General features: G+C 49.3%; 1 protein-coding gene across 2 annotated transcripts in view; it reads right to left on the reverse strand.

Moving 5' to 3' along the window:
* Positions 1–7,241: 7,241 nt before the first annotated feature.
* The window catches only part of LOC116956816 (uncharacterized), a 16,251-nt gene continuing 6,349 nt past the window's right edge, over positions 7,242–17,143 (reverse strand). For both annotated transcript variants that reach the window (XM_032978660.2, XM_032978659.2), the window contains exon 3: positions 7,242–7,688. In XM_032978660.2, the coding sequence (XP_032834551.2) occupies positions 7,386–7,688 (303 nt within the window). In that variant the 3' untranslated portion in view covers positions 7,242–7,385. The remainder of the gene's footprint in view (positions 7,689–17,143) is intronic.

Genomic DNA, 17,143 nt, shown 5'->3' on the forward strand with positions numbered 1-17,143 from the left:
GAGTTAAAATAATAATTCTTGGTTCTTTCGGTAAAGTCACGTAGAAGGGAAACAATAAAATAAATCTATACAGTGAGGGAAAAAAGTATTTGATCCCCTGCTGATTTTGTACGTTTGCCCACTGACAAATAAATGATCAGTCTATAATTTTAATGGTAGGTTTATTTGAACATTGAGAGACGGAATAACAACAACAAAATCCAGAAAAACGCATGTCAAAAATGTTATAAATTGATTTGCATTTTAATTAAGGAAATAAGTATTTGACCCCCTCTCAATCAGAAAGTTTTCTGGCTCCCGTAACGAGCTGAGATTAGGAGCACACTCTTAAAGGGAGTGCTCCTAATCTCAGCTTGTTACCTGTCTAAAAGACACCTGTCCACAGAAGCAAGCAATCAATCAGATTCCAAACTCTCCACCATGGCCAAGGCCAAAGAGCTCTTCAAAGATCTCAGGGACAAGATTGTAGACCTACACAAGGCTGGAATGGGCTACAAGACCATTGCCAAGCAGCAACAGTTGGTACGATTATTCGCAAATGGAAGAAACACAAAATAACTGTCAATCATCCTCGGCCTGGGGCTCCATGCAAGATCTGACCTCGTGGAGTTGCAATGATCATGAGAACGGTGAGGAATCAGCCCAGAACTACACGGGAGGATCTTGTCAATGATCTCAAGGCAGCTGGGACCATAGTCACCAAGAAAACAATTGGTAACACACTACGCCGTGAAGGCCTGAAATTCTGCAGCGCCCGCAAGGTCCCCCTACTCAAAAAAGCACATATACATGCCCGTCTGAAGTTTGCCAATGAACATCTGAATGATTCAGAGGACAACTGGGTGAAAGTGTTGTGGTCAGATGAGACCAAAATGGAGCTCTATGGCATCAACTCAACTCGCCGTGTTTGGAGGAGGAGGAATGCTGCCTATGACCCCAAGAACACCATCCCAACCGTCAAACGTGGAGGTGGAAACATTATGCTTTGGGGGTGTTTTTTTCTGCTAAGGGGACAGGACAACTTCACCGCATTAAAGGGACGATGGAACGGGGCCATGTACCGTCAAATCTTGGCTGAGAACCTCCTTCCCTCAGCCAGGGCATTGAAAATGGGTCGTGGATGGGTATTCCAGCATGATAATGACCCAAAACACACGGCCAAGGCAACAAAGGAGTGGCTCAAGAAGAAGCACATTAAGGTCCTGGAGTGGCCTAGCCAGTCTCCAGACCTTTATCCCATAGAAAATCTGTGGAGGGAGCTGATTATTCGAGTTTCCAAACGTCAGCCTCGAAACCTTAATGACTTGGAGAAGATCTGCAAAGAGGAGTGGGACAAAATCCCTCCTGAGATGTGTGCAAACCTGGTGGCCAACTACACGAAAACTCTGAACTCTGTGATTGCCAACAAGGGTTTTGCCACCAAGTACTAAGTCATGTTTTGCAGAGGGGTCACATACTTATTTCCCTCATTAAAATGCAAATCAATTTATAACATTTTTTACATGTGTTTGTCTGGATTTTGTTGTTATTCTGTCTCTCACTGTTCAAATAAACCTACCATTAAAATTATAGACTGATCATTTCTTTGTCAGTGGGCAAACGTACAAAATCATCAGGGGATCAAATACTTTTTTCCCTCACTGTATATGAAATAATAAAATTCTAACGTTTCGACTGCAACACAAGCAATCATCAGGTGTGAAAACCACAACAAGAAAATTTGAAAAAGTGGCGTTTTTTTTACGTTAGCACCACGGAGAGCGATTTGACAGTTTGTTCAGATGGACGAGTCCATCTATGTTTGGAAAAGAGGGGGGAGACGAAAATAATGGATGTGGTCTGAAAGCCACTGTAAGCGTGAACAAAACAATTAAGACCCGAAATGGATTATCAAATTCTTCCAATGATTGCTAAGCCAGAATCAATCTTCTCGGTTGAAATTGTCTCTGTGTTTGTATATGTGGATAGCTTCAAGAACGAATCTCTCATAGTAGCCAGATGGCTTGCAAAGAACCTCTGTCTTGGAAGCCATCTGGCTACCATGAGAGATTCGTTCATGAGGCTATCCACATATACAAACACAGAGACAATTTCAACCGAGAAGATGGATTCTGGCTTAGCAATCATTGGAAGGATTTGATAAACCATTTCGGGTCTTAATTAATTGTTCACGCTTATGGTGGCTTTCAGACCGCATCCATTATTTTCGTCTCCCCCCTCCTCTTTTCCGAACATAGATGGACTCGTCCATCTGAACAAACTGTCAAATCGCTCTCCGTGGTGCTAACGTTAAAAATAACCCGCCACTCTTTTCAAATTTTCTTGCTGTGGTTTTCACACCTGATGATGCTTGCTTGTGTTGCATTCGAAACGTCGTGATAATTTAATTGTTTTATATGTTTATTATTTTATTGTTTCCCTTCTACGTGACTTTACCGAAAGAACCAAGAATATGGATCCCTGCAGTCACGAAAACTTTAAATCAAAATTATAATAACTTACATCACACGACCGTCTTTAAAACTTTTCCCACGCACCGCTTAAGAGAACAAACATTTCCAGATCGATCACGCAACGGATTTCCGGGGGGATCACCGCGCGACTATGGCCTGTGCTGTACACGCTCCTGGCACCCGACAAGGCAAGTGAATTGACATTTCACCAGGCAAGGCCCCACCACCACCACCACGACTGGGCTGCTAGGTGACCCTTTTCCAGAAGCGACCCTGCCCATCACAAATGATGACGATGATGACGGCTCAACGGAGTGGCTTCATCATCATCATCACGTGGAAATTTTTCAGCAGTAGCCAAATAGCTCGAAACGATGATTACCAAGTGTGGAGGGACACTGCTAAAGCAGTCGGAACTTCGGGCACGCGTGTCCATCGCGTGTCCATCGCGTGTCCACTTCATCAGAACATTTTATCCGGGCTCTCCCGATACCGCGGTAACGTCGGAGGGCGCGAGGCGACGGCCGACAGAGCCCGCCGTCCCTCGGGGGTAAAGGACAATCGGGGGGCGACGGCCCCGGGCCCCTCGCTTTGGGGGGCCGCCCCCTCCAAACCCACCCCGGGGCTCTTCGACTTCACGGTCTGACACCGTGAAGTGGACGGGCCCCGACGTGGGCGGCGATTGTAAAGTGACGAGCTGGCGTGGGGATCGCTCTCCCCTCGAATGTTTCCCGGCGGAGTGCTGCTGATGCAGCGATGGACATATCGGGGGCACGTCTATCAATCAGGTGGCGACTTTATTAGCTGGCCGTGTCGGGGGTGGTGGAGGGGAGCACGACAAAGACAAAGTAGAGAGCAGCAGCGTCTACGAAGGCCGGCACGGTGGCACGCGAGGGGGGGTGGGCGGCCAGCGACACGCCTGGCCGCCTTTGTCTCCCCGGTGGCGACGTTCACGACGCACCGCGCCGGGTACTCCTTTGAGGCCGAGTCGACCCAGGGGAGGCCCAGCACCGGCTCAGATGAAATCGCCACAGGTGTTGGTGGCCTCGAGCGGGACGCGAACCTCAGCTCGTGAACCTCGGCTCGTCAACCTCGGCACGTGAACCGGGTTCGTGAACCGGGTTCGTGAACCAAGCTCGTGAACCTCAGCACGTGAACCTCAGCACGTGAACCAAGCTCGTGAACCAAGCTCGTGAACCAAGCTCGTGAACCTCAGCCCGTGAACCGGGCTCGTGAACCGGGCTCGTGAACCTCAGCTCGTGAACCTCGGCACATGAACCGGGCTCGTGAACCTCAGCTCGTGAACCTCAGCTCGTGAACCTCAGCTTGTGAACCGGGCTCGTGAACCTCAGCTCGTGAACCTCAGCTCGTGAACCTCAGCTCGTGAACCTCAGCTCGTGAACCTCAGCTCGTGAACCGGGCTCGTGAACCTCAGCATGTGAACCTCAGCACGTGAACCTCAGCTCGTGAACCTCAGCCCGTGAACCGGGCTCGTGAACCTCAGCTCGTGAACCTCAGCTCGTGAACCGGGTTCGCAGCGCTGCCGCTCGACGCCAACCCCAACACCCCCGCCCGCCGCGCCATTGGCCGCCTCCGACCCAACGAGTCCACGGTCTACGCGTCGCCCCCTAGGTTCGTGAGGAACTGGAACGAGGAAAGTATATAGATATAAACTTGTTTACACAATCATCAGCCCAACCCAAACACGTTTTAAACGGTGGGGGGGGTGTGGTGTCAATAATCGCGATGACAAACATCCCCCCACCGGCCCCCGCTCCGCTCTTTTTTTTTATTGTCGGTAAAGTGCACGGGGCGAGCGACTGGCGCGGTTGAAATCACGCGGGGAAATAAAGAATTGCCTCCGCTTAAGCAGGCCAGGCCCGGGCCCAGGCCAGGCCCAGGCCCAGGCCGGGGCGGTGGTGGCCGCAGCAGTGTTGGAGGCAGTCCACTCGGGACAGACGGCGCCCCAGAGGAAACAGCGCGGCCCGCACCGGTCGGCCTCCGTCCAAATAACGACTCGGCGTTACCGTGTTAGCCACGATTATAACAATTTATGCGTATGCACGTGTTGATAATGACGACGACGACGACGATGATGGTGAATGGGGGGTTTCCGTTTGCTGAAGGAGGGAGCGTCTGCGTGGAGGCATCCGTTAATAACGAGCTTTACAGCTCATCGGATTCCACCAGCAGCACAAGTGTAGAGGAGTAACAGCCGCGTGTTGCGCGCGACACGTGGCTGCACGGACAAAGCGCCACCTAATTCGGGGGCCAAGCGGTTGTGGACGCCGACACCGGAGGTGTTGCCAGGGAGACCGCCAGGGTCCGTTAATGGGAATCCGGGCGCAGGCCTGGCGGGGCTAAACGAGACACGGGGGAGGTCTTGGACAGTTGTCGGGGGAGGACGTAAGGTGTGCATGAGCGGAGCTGGGTTGGTCGCTGTTGCTTCGCCGCCGCAGCTCAAGCTGTCAACGCACCACGACGCGTCGCCGGGCGGGTGAAGGTTCATCTCCCCACCCCCCCCGCCCGGGACAGACGGGCGAGCGGGTCTGAGGCAGTGTAGGCGAGGGCAGCGGTGGAGTGCGATGAGCTGGTTTGCGTGCCAAGGAGCTGTGCGCGAAGCCTCCGCGCGAGATTCTGCTGTGTGCAGGTTAAGCGAGGGTGGGCAACAGGTTAACAAGAAGTGACCGTATAGATAGCAATAGGAGTGCCTACAAACTGGTGCAAAAATTAGGTGAATAACGTGTAAGCGGGTGACTTGTTGCGAAGTGTCAGTCTGAGTGATTTTCAACGACGCTACGCGAGTAGCATCCCGATTCGGATTCTGAGAAACTTTCGTCAACTTTTGACCCCCGCGTAGGTAATTCAGCGCTTACCGTCGAACGGAATTTTACTTTACCAGGCGAGGCACCACTTAGCGAGCGATCGCCCAACGAAGTGGCTCATCATCGTCATCATCGTCGTCGTCATCGTCGTCGCGTGGAGAATTGTAGCTAGCGGGCAATGAATCTCAACGCGCGACGTTGTGTCTAACCGCGCGCGTGCACGTTTGTTGAACTTCTTTCTCGCCGTACGTATGCAGGTGTGGGAGGGGGAGGAGGAAGAACTGAATACGACAAAAAAAATGCGGAGGGGAAAAAAACCCGGAGAGACCCGGAGGGAAAATCCACGCGATCACCACGGGCCGGACAGAGGCGCAAACTCCCAACGTGAGAGCAACAGGCTTCGCCGTCGGGGTCGCAAATTGAGCCCACGACCTCCTGCGCACCCGGCGAGGGAGGCAACATCTCGCCGCCACACTTGGCGTTGCCCCACGGTTCGCTCCCCCCCCCCCCCCCCCCCCCCCTTGCCGGCAACAGGTAACAGAATTTGCTCGAAGTCGTTTTGGGCGCTCCCTCGGGAACTCAATTATCCCGTCCAGTCCCACCCCCCCACAGAACGGGCTCCCCCACGACGTCCGGCAAACGTTCACCGTTGGGGGGGGGGGTGGCGCCGATGGTGCCGGGGGGGGGGGGGGGAGGGGGGTGCCGGCGAGGACCAGCGAGCCCGGCGCCGCCACCTCATTGCCAGAGAGTCTCCGTCTCTCTCGCACGCGTTCACTCCTCTCTCCGCTGACGGCAGTCACGGTGGGGGTGGGGTCACGGTGGGGGGGTCACGGTGGGGGGGTCACGGTGGGGGGGTCACGGTGGGGGGGTCACGGTGGGGTCACGGTGGTGGGGAGGTCACGGTGGGGTCACGGTGGGGGGGTCACGGTGGGGTCACGGTGGGGTCACGGTGGGTCATGTGTCCCTGTGACTCGGAAAGCCGCGACTGCTGTGATGTTTGTTTCTTGTACAATAGCCGCTGCTGCTGCTGCTGCTGCCACTGCTGCTCCTGCTGCTCCTGCTGCTGCTGTTTCTGATGCTGCTCCTGCTGCTGTCGTTGCTCCTGATGCTGTTCCTGCTCCTCCTGCTGCTGCTGTTCCTGCTGCTCCTGCAGTCATTGCTCCTCCTGCTGCTGCTGTTCCTACTGCTCCTGTTCCTGCTGCTGCTGTTCCTACTGCTGCTGTTCCTACTGCTGCTGTTCCTGCTGCTGCTGCTGTTCCTGCTGACGTCATTGATCCTTCTGCTGCTGTTCCTACTGCTGTTGTTCCTGCTGCTGCTGTTCCTGCTGCTGCTGTTCCTGCTGACGTCATTGATCCTTCTGCTGCTGTTCCTACTGCTGCTGTTCCTGCTGCTGCTGTTCCTGCTGCTGCTGTTCCTGCTGACGTCATTGATCCTTCTGCTGCTGTTCCTGCTGCTGCTGTTCCTGCTGCTGCTGTTCCTGTTCCTGCTGCTGCTGTTCCTGTTCCTGCTGCTGCTGTTCCTACTGCTGCTGTTCCTGCTGCTGCTGTTCCTGCTGCTGCTGTTCCTGCTGCTGCTGTTCCTACTGCTGCTGTTCCTACTGCTGCTGTTCCTACTGACGTCATTGATCCTTCTGCTGCTGTTCCTACTGCTGCTGTTCCTGCTGCTGCTGTTCCTACTGCTGCTGTTCCTGCTGCTGCTGTTCCTGCTGCTGCTGTTCCTGCTGACGTCATTGATCCTTCTCCTGCTGTTCCTACTGCTCCTGTTCCTGCTGCTGCTGTTCCTGCTGACGTCATTGATCCTTCTGCTGCTGTTCCTGCTGCTGCTGTTCCTGCTGCTGCTGTTCCTACTGCTGCTGTTCCTGCTGCTGCTGTTCCTACTGCTGCTGTTCCTACTGCTGCTGTTCCTGCTGCTGCTGTTCCTGCTGCTGCTGTTCCTACTGCTCCTGTTCCTGCTGCTCCTGTTCCTGCTGCTGTTCCTACTGCTGCTGTTCCTACTGCTGCTGTTCCTGCTGCTGTTCCTGCTGCTGCTGTTCCTACTGCTGCTGTTCCTGTTCCTGCTGCTGTTCCTGCTGCTGTTCCTGTTCCTGCTGCTGCTGTTCCTGCTGACGTCATTGATCCTTCTGCTGCTGTTCCTGCTGCTGCTGTTCCTGTTCCTGCTGCTGCTCCTGCTGCTGCTGTTCCTGTTCCTGCTGCTGCTCCTGCTGCTGCTCCTGCCGCTGCAAGCGCTCCCAGGCTGCGAGTCTGCGTGCCGGCAGGAGGCACGGCTCCAGGGCGGCGGCGGCCTCGTGGACTCGCCGCTGGAAGCGCTGGCGGTCGCGAGCCATCGCCTCCCAGGGGCCCGGGCGAGCGGCGCGCAGAGCGAAGTCCCACGCGAAGAGGGGACGCACGCGCACGCACGGGGAGAACCGCACCTGTCGGAGAGAGACGCCCGCACACAGACGTATACAGGGCAGCACCTGTGAAGGCCGGCACAGTGCACGAGCGGGCGGGCGGGTGGGTGGGTGGCCAGCACCACGCCCGGCCGCCCGTCTCCCCTAGCGGCGATGCTTACCACGCACTCGCGCCACGTACCGATTTTGAGGCCGAGTCGACCTAACGGAGAGCCAGGACCGGTTCGGATGATCGTCACCGGCGTTGGTGAGCGTGAACCCCAAGCGTCACGGAGAGACGCGCAATGCGCGGCACGCGCTCGTGAATGGAGCAGGCCACACAGCCCACTGTAGGACCGCAGAGCTCGGGGGGAAAACTGCTGGCTGTGATTTCCCTGCGCATGCGAATCCATCGCCTCTCTCTCCGAGAGTGTCCAACAGCTCGCACGTACAAGCACGCACGTACACACGTACACACGTACACACACGTACAAGCGCACACACGCAGGCAGGTACACGAACGTAGTGGGGAGGGGGGTCACAGAGAGCAACCACGAGCGGGAGCAGGAGGAAGTCGCACAATGCGTGGATGTTGATGTTGTTGTTTTTTAGAGCGGCGGTGGCGGCGGCGCAATGTAACAATGAGAAAGCGCGCACACAGACACACACAAGTACACACACACATACAGGCACACACACAAGTACACACACACATACAGACACACACAAGTACACACACAAGTACACACAGACACACACACAGACACACACAAGTACACACACACACACAGACACACACACAGACACACATACAGACACACACACAAGTACACAGACACACACACAGACACACACAAGTACACACACACAGACACACACAAGTACACACACACACAGACACACACACACACAAGTACACACACACACAGACACACACACAGACACACATACAGGCACGCACACACAGACACACACAAGTACACACACACATACAGGCACACACACACACACAGACACATACAGGCACGCACACACACGGACACACACAAGTACACACACACACAGGCACGCACACAGACACACACATACAGGCACACACACACACAGACACACACAAGTACACACACACATACACACACACAGACACACACATACAGGCACACACAGACACACACAAGTACACACACACACATAAAGGCACGCACACACACAGACACACATAAAGGCACGCACGCACACACACAGACACACAAGTACACACACACACATACAGGCACGCACACACACATACAGGCACGCACACACACAGACACACACAAGTACACACACACATACAAGCACGCACACACACAGACACACATACAGGCACGCACGCACACACACAGACACACAAGTACACAAACATACATACAGACACGCACACACACAGACACACAAGTACACACACATACAGGCACACACACAGACACACAAGTACACACATACATACAGACACGCACACACACAGACACACAAGTACACACACATACATACAGGCACACACACAGACACACAAGTACACACATACATACAGGCACGCACACACACAGACACACAAGTACACACACAGACATACAGGCACGCACACACACAGACACACACGCAAGCACCAGAATGGAACGGCGAGAGATCCCATTGTTGTAAGCCGTTCACCCTGATGACTGTGTGTGTGTCACTTTGTGTGTGGCGCTGTGTGTGTCACGCTGTGTCACTGTTTGTCACTGTGTGTCACTATGTGGCGCTGTGTGTGTGTCACTGTGGCGCTGTGTGTGTCACTGTGGCGTGGCGCTGTGTGTCACTGTGTGTGTCACTGTGTGTGTCACTGTGTGTGTCACTGTGTGTGGCTGTGTGGCGCTGTGTGTCTGTGTGGGACTGTGTCACTGTGTGTGTCACTGTGTGGCGCTGTGTGTCTGTGTGAGGCTGTGTCACTGTGTGTGTCACTGTGTGGCGCTGTATGTCTGTGTGAGGCTGTGTCACTGTGTCACTGTGTGGCGCTGTGTGTCTGTGTGAGACTGTGTCACTGTGTGTGTCACTGTGTGTCAATGTACGCCTGTGTGTGTCGCTGTGTCTGTGTGTGCCACTGTGTGGCGCTGTGTGTCTGTGTGAGGCTGTGTCACTGTGTGTGTCACTGTGTGGTGCTGTGTGTCTGTGTGAGGCTGTGTCACTGTGTGGCGCTGTGTGTCTGTGTGAGGCTGTGTCACTGTGTGGTGCTGTGTGTCTGTGTGAGGCTGTGTCACTGTGTGTGTCACTGTGAGGCGCTGTGTGTCTGTGTGAGGCTGTGTCACTGTGTGGCGCTGTGTGGTGCTGTGTGTCTGTGTGAGGCTGTCACTGTGTGTGTCACTGTGTGTCACTGTGTGTGTCACTGTGTGGTGCTGTGTGTCTGTGTGAGGCTGTGTCACTGTGTGTCATTGTGTGTCTGTGTGAGGCTGTGTCACTGTGTGTGTCACTGTGTGGCACTGTGTGTCTGTGTGAGGCTGTGTCACTGTGTGTCACTGTGTAGCGCTGTGTGTCTGCGTGAGACTGTGTCACTGTGTGTGTCACTGTGTGGCGCTGTGTGTCTGTGTGAGGCTGTGTCACTGTGTGTGTCACTGTGTGGTGCTGTGTGTCTGTGTGAGGCTGTGTCACTGTGTGGTGCTGTGTGTCTGTGTCACTGTGTGTCACTGTGTGTCACTGTGTGGTGCTGTGTGTCTGTGTCACTGTCTGTTTCACTGTGTGTGTCACTGTGTGTGTGCCACTGTCCGGGCGTGGTAGTGTAACGGTTCGCGCGCTGCACTACGAACCTGGCGACCCGAGTTCGATTCCCGCTCACGGCCAACACCAGTCACGGTCCTGGGCCTCCCCTAGGTCGACTCAGCCTCAAATAAGTACCTGGTGTGGTGTGTAAACATCGCTAATGGGGAGACAAAGGCGGCCGGGCATGGTGCTGGCCACCCACCCCCTCGCGTACCGTGCCGGCCTTCAAGGCTGCTGATCATTAACAGCACTTGCCCCAACGATCTGTTAGAGACTACACGGGGGATATTTGTATTTGTGTGACCACCCAGTCGCTCGTGTGCTGTGCCAGCCTTCATAGGTACTGCTACCCGCTCACAGCATTTGTTAAAGCTATATGGGAGACGTTGGCTTATGTCTGTACATGTATGAAAACCAGTAACAGTAGCGTCAAGATTGGCCTCTGTGGAGGCACAGGCTCGTGAAGAACGCTACCGGGCGAGTGCCAGGCTAGGTGCACTGTGAGGCTACCGCGCGGCTGGAGGCAGTCGCCCTCCTCCAGCAACGGCGTAGGGCGGAGGAGCGACGCTCACAACAACGAGCGGAGCGCCGCGTGGATAAAACGCAGAGAGTTGGCACAGTGGGTGCATCGGCCGATCATCTATCAACCCATGGCACCTGCTGGGTCTGTCCCCCTCAAAGCCCAGCAAGCCTGGCACAGGAGCCGTGGCGATGTCACCGCCACTTCGTGATGAACGGTGGTTGTTGTGGTTGTTGTGGTTGTTGTTGTGCGAGTGTGACCGTGTAATTAAGCACTACTTACACGTGCACAAGCCCTGTTCATTGTTCATCCCGTGTGAAGTAGGCTCTGGGCTGGCTCTCACGTGAATAATCTGTTGTTGTTGTTGCTGCTCTGGTGAGGTTTTGCATGTTCCCACCCTGCGATGGTCCTGTATCCGCCACCACTGCCAACGCGACTTGGACTGTGCTCTACGCATCTCCATGCAACTCAATTCAAATGCATTGAAAGGGTTTTTGTTTGGGTCGCATCGCGCAAATAGAAATGTGGTGTCGCTAAAACCCGCCGCCACCACCCGACACTGCCAATCAGTAGCGAGGCTTGCGTCACGTGAACACGACGAGCACAACTTAGTGACCGATTCAGCACTCACCGGTCGTTGTGTGTCAGAAAGTATAATTGTAAACGTTGCTGTGGGTTTAGTGTAGTGTATAGTAGTGTATAGTGTATAGTAGTGCAGTGTATAGTGTAGTGTATAGTAGTGTATAGTGTAGTGTATAGTGTAGTGTATAGTAGTGTAATGTATAGTAATGTAGTGTAGTGTATAATAGTATAGTGTATAGTAGTGTAGTGTATAGTGTAGGGTATAGTAGTGAAGTGTATAGTAGTGTAGTGTATAGTAGTGCAGTGTATAGTAGTGTATAGTAGTTTATAGTGTAGTGTATAGTAGTGTAGTGTATAGTAGTGTAGTGTATAGTAGTGTAGTGTATAGTAGTGTAGTGTATAGTAGTGTAGTGTATAGTAGTGTAGTGTATAGTAGTGTAGTGTATAGTAGTGTAGTGTATAGTAGTGTAGTGTATAGTGTAGTGTATAGTGTAGTGTATAGTAGTGTAGTGTATAGTAGTGTAGTGTATAGTGTAGGGTATAGTAGTGTAGTGTATAGTAGTGTAGTGTATAGTAGTGTAGTGTATAGTAGTGTCGTGTATAGTAGTGTAGTGTATAGTAGTGTAGTGTATAGTAGTGTGGTGTATAGTAGTGTAGTGTATAGTAGTGTAGTGTATAGTAGTGTAGTGTATAGTAGTGTAGTGTATAATAGTATAGTGTATAGTAGTGTAGTGTATAGTGTAGTATATAGTAGTATAGTGTACAGTAGTGCAGTGTATAGTAGTGCAGTGTATAGGAGTGTAGTGTATAGTAGTGTATAGTGTAGTGTATAATAGTATAGTGTATAGTAGTGTATAGTGTAGTATATAGTAGTATAGTGTATAGTAGTGCAGTGTATAGGAGTGTAGTGTATAGTAGTGTATAGTGTAGTGTATAGTAGTGTAGTGTATAGTAGTGTATAGTGTAGTGTATAGTAGTGCAGTGTATAGTAGTGTAGTGTATAGTAGGGTAGTGTATAGTAGTGTAGTGTGTAGTGTAGTATTTAGTCGTAGTGTAGTGTATAGTAGTGTATAGTCGTGTAGTGTATAGCGTCTTGCTTAGTAGTGTATAGTGTAGTGTATATACCCTCAGCAACATTTACAATTCAATCACGTGGTGGCGTTACGCCGGTGATGACAACGACCACAACCAGCCGCTGAGTCAGGCGATTTTTCCAGAATGTCGCAATTTTAACCGCGAATCTCCCGCGTAACTCGATTCAAATAAACTCCTCGCATGGACAGATGGTGCCACCGTATTCAGTCGATCATCGATTATCCGGCTGTCAAAGGCCGACCCGGCAAAACCGGCAAAAACCTCACCAAACGCTGTAACCCAAGTCTGGCGAGCGGCAGCTCTGTATGCACGTGACAATAAAAGGGTCGCTCTGATTTCGGTGTTAAATATTATATACGACATTATACACTACACACACAACCTAAACAATGAAAATACTGCACATGGATACATCACCCCGTGATGCAGGGTCTTCGAGAACGGACCGGTAACTACGCTACAGTAAATACGTTACTATATTTACTGGATATTTATGTTTATAAGCATACATTCATTTTTGTATAGTTTGACGTTTATTTATGGCAATCTCAGGTCGCAAAATCATTTGAAACACTAAAAAAAAAACACGACTCAAATTGTAAATATTGTGGATTTGCTCTCACACACACACCGGTGGGCTGAAGTAGTCACTAATTGGCGCGTTGTTTAAGTGACAAACCTTACTGGCCGTGTCGGGTGGTGGAGGATTACGACACATTTATACTTACGTGATATAAGCCAAAAACCTTGATTATGAACCTACAAACATGTCATCGAATGAAAGTGCAAAAATAAGCTACGTTAAATAATAATGATGATGAGTGATTATCCGGCGTTTAAAAAATATCCGGCGCCCCCTCTCCCCCCACGAAGCCACCCGATAAGCGATGATCTCAACTGTGCATATCAAACTAAACATCACCAGAGTTAACACGGTGATGATGGTTTAGATTGTATGACTGTGGAAGCATCAGGGTGATGATGGTGGTTAAGATAATGATGTGACTGTGTAAGCATCACGATGGTGGTGGTGGTTAAGATAATGATGTGACTGTGTAAGCATCACGATGGTGGTGGTGGTGGTTAAGATAATGATGTGACTGTGTAAGCATCACGATGGTGGTGGTGGTGGTGAAGATAATGATGTGACTGTGTAAGCATCACGATGATGATGATGGCGGCAGTGTAGATGATGATGTGACTGTGTAAGCATCACGATGGTGGTGGTGGTTAAGATAATGATGTGACTGTGTAAGCATCACGATGGTGGTGGTGGTGGTTAAGATAATGATGTGACTGTGTAAGCATCACGATGATGGTGGTGGTTAAGATAATGATGTGACTGTGTAAGCATCACGATGGTGGTGGTGGTGGTTAAGATAATGATGTGACTGTGTAAGCATCACGATGGTGGTGGTGGTGGTTAAGATAATGATGTGACTGTGTAAGCATCACGATGGTGGTGGTGGTTAAGATAATGATGTGACTGTGTAAGCATCACGATGGTGGTGGTGGTGGTTAAGATAATGATGTGACTGTGTAAGCATCACGATGATGGTGGTGGTGGCAGTGTAGATAATGATGTGACTGTGTAAGCATCACGATGGTGGTGGTGGTTAAGATAATGATGTGAATGTGTAAGCATCACGATAGCGGTATAGATAGATGATGACGACGATGCTGTAACTGCGTGTAAGCATCGCCGACTGATGACCGTGATGATGATGATGCTGTTGCTGTTATTGAGTCAACACGGCAGTAGCAGGAATGTAACAATGACTCAGCGGTGGTTCTGTGCTGATCTACGCGCAGGCTAAGCACCCCAACCCCACCTGGTAACGCAGCAATGATGACACCTCATGGAAACACAGCCAAAACCCCCCACCCACCTCCACTCTAGATAATTGTTTTGCCCTGTAAATGTCCAAATGAGAAGCCACTTTGTTGAGATATTTTATTTGTGGCAAGTTCGCTTCTGAAGAAGAAGTTAACACTTCAGCGGCATGCAAGGACGGGGATGGTTTAGCTCTGCACTTTGCTTGGGCGATCTCTCTCTCTCTCTCCTACCTTTCATATAGTTTGCATTCCTATCGTGTTTGTGTGTATTGTGTTCGTTTGTATTCTTCGCAGTCTTTCGGTTAAGGTCACGTAAGATAGGTTAAAATAAAATAACAAAGAACTCGGACGTTTCGATCGCAAACAAAAGCGGTCATCATCACCACCACCACCCTTTTTCCTGGTGACGACCGCTACTGTGTTGCGATCGAAACGTCGGGGAGTTTTTTTGTTATTTTATTTGAACCCATCAGTCACGAAGGCTTTAAGTCAACATTTATTGTGTTTGTTGCTGAAACGTTCTAACCCCGTGCCCCCCCCCCCGATTGGACGTCTGTGAACAAAAGAGCTTCATAGCTCATCGGATTCCGCCTCCTGCAGTCGACATACAACGAATTCTGATCCACCCCATAACACCTCGATACTCGGGCCATGCGCTTCTCAAATGCAAATTGAAAACTCATTCCTCTTTAGAACTTGTGTCTTTGCGTTCAAGGCTGTAGGTCACCCACGACCCCCCCGGATCCCCAATCGATTAGCGCCGGTTGCCCACGTACAGGGACATTGGTGCAACAACAACACCAACAACAACAACACCAACAACAACACCAACAACAACAAATCGTAGCGGCCTCGTGGGATGGCGGGCATACAGCAGAACCCGTGGTAATGACCAATCAACGGGCCCGCATAGAGCTCAACGTGTAGTGTATAGTAGTGTCATGTAATGTTTGGTTTAGTGGATAGTGTAGTGTATAGTAGTGTAGTATATAATAGTGTGGTGTATAGTATATAATAGTGTATAGTATAGTGTAGTGTATAGTAGTATAATAGTGTAGTGTATAGTGTAGTGTATAGTAGTATAATAGTGTAGTGTATAGTGTAGTGTATAGTAGTGTCATGTAATGTTTGGTTTAGTGTATAGTGTAGTGTATAGTAGTGTATAGTATATAATAGTGTGGTGTATAGTATATAATAGTGTAGTGTATAGTGTAGTGTATAGTAGTATAATAGTGTAGTGTATAGTAGTATAGTATATAATAGTGTGGTGTATAGTAGTGTATAGTATATAATAGTGTAGTGTATAGTAGTGTATAGTGTAGTGTATAGTAGTATAATAGTGTAGTGTATAGTGGTATAATAGTGTAGTGTATAGTAGTATAATAGTGTAGTGTATAGTGTAGTTTATAGTAGTATAATAGTGTAGTGTATAGTAGTGTATAGTATATAAGTGTAGTGTATAGTGTAGTCTATAGTAGTGTATAGTGTAGTGTATAGTAGTATAATAGTGTAGTGTATAGCTTAATGTATAGTGTAGTGTATAGTAGTATAATAGTGTAGTGTATAGTGTAGTGTATAGTAGTATAATAGTGTAGTGTATAGTAGTGTATAGTATATAAGTGTAGTGTATAGTGTAGTCTATAGTAATGTATAGTGTAGTGTATAGTAGTATAATAGTGTAGTGTATAGTAGTATAATAGTGTAGTGTATAGTAGTATAATAGTGTAGTGTATAGCTTAATGTATAGTGTAGTGTATAGTGTAGTGTATAGTAGTATAATAGTGTAGTGTATAGTGTAGTGTATAATTTACTGTATAGTGTAGTGTATAGTAGTATAATAGTGTAGTGTATAGTTTACTGTATAGTGTAGTGTATAGTAGTATAATAGTGTAGTGTATAGTGTAGTGTATAGTTTACTGTATAGTGTAGTGTATAGTAGTATAATAGTGTAGTGTATAGTTTACTGTATAGTGTAGTGTATAGTAGTATAATAGTGTAGTGTATAGTGTAGTGTATAGTTTACTGTATAGTGTAGTGTATAGTAGTATAATAGTGTAGTGTATAGTGTAGTGTATAGTTTACTGTATAGTGTAGTGTATAGTAGTGTATAGTGTAGTGTATAGTGTAGTGTATAGTAGTATAATAGTGTAGTGTATAGTGTAGTGTATAGTTTACTGTATAGTGTAGTGTATAGTGTAGTGTATAGTAGTATAAGTGTAGTGTATAGTGTAGTGTATAGTAATGTAGTGTATAGTGTAGTATAATAGTGTAGTGTATAGTGTAGTGTATAGTGTAGTGTATAGTGTAGTGTATAGTGTAGTGTATAGTGTAGTGTATAGTGTAGTGTATAGTGTAGTGTATAGTGTAGTGTATAGTGTAGTGCCTCCATAGAGTGTAATGTGTTCACTTATTCCCCTGTTAATGACGGGCTGTTGTAGGTTCAGTAAATATTAATGCATTCATTGATTAACCACGTTTCTTTTAATATTATATTATATTTATGTTGTTAGCATCTTTATGTATTAATAGGCTTTGCTTTTACGTTACAAAGTAAGTTTTTTGGGTGAAAAAGGTGTAACTTTCGATGCCATCTGAACTAATTAAGCCTTTAACGTGCATTACCCTATAACCGGCTTAACGCCAAAATAACTTAACGACCGCTTTCGCGGGCCCAATTACCGTCGTTCAGAGC

This window comes from Petromyzon marinus, unplaced genomic scaffold, assembly GCF_048934315.1.
Source record: "Petromyzon marinus isolate PM22_M1 ecotype Great Lakes invasive population unplaced genomic scaffold, UKy_Petmar_22M1.pri1.0 PM_Scaffold_4, whole genome shotgun sequence".
In the NCBI taxonomy this organism is placed as follows: domain Eukaryota; kingdom Metazoa; phylum Chordata; class Hyperoartia; order Petromyzontiformes; family Petromyzontidae; genus Petromyzon; species Petromyzon marinus.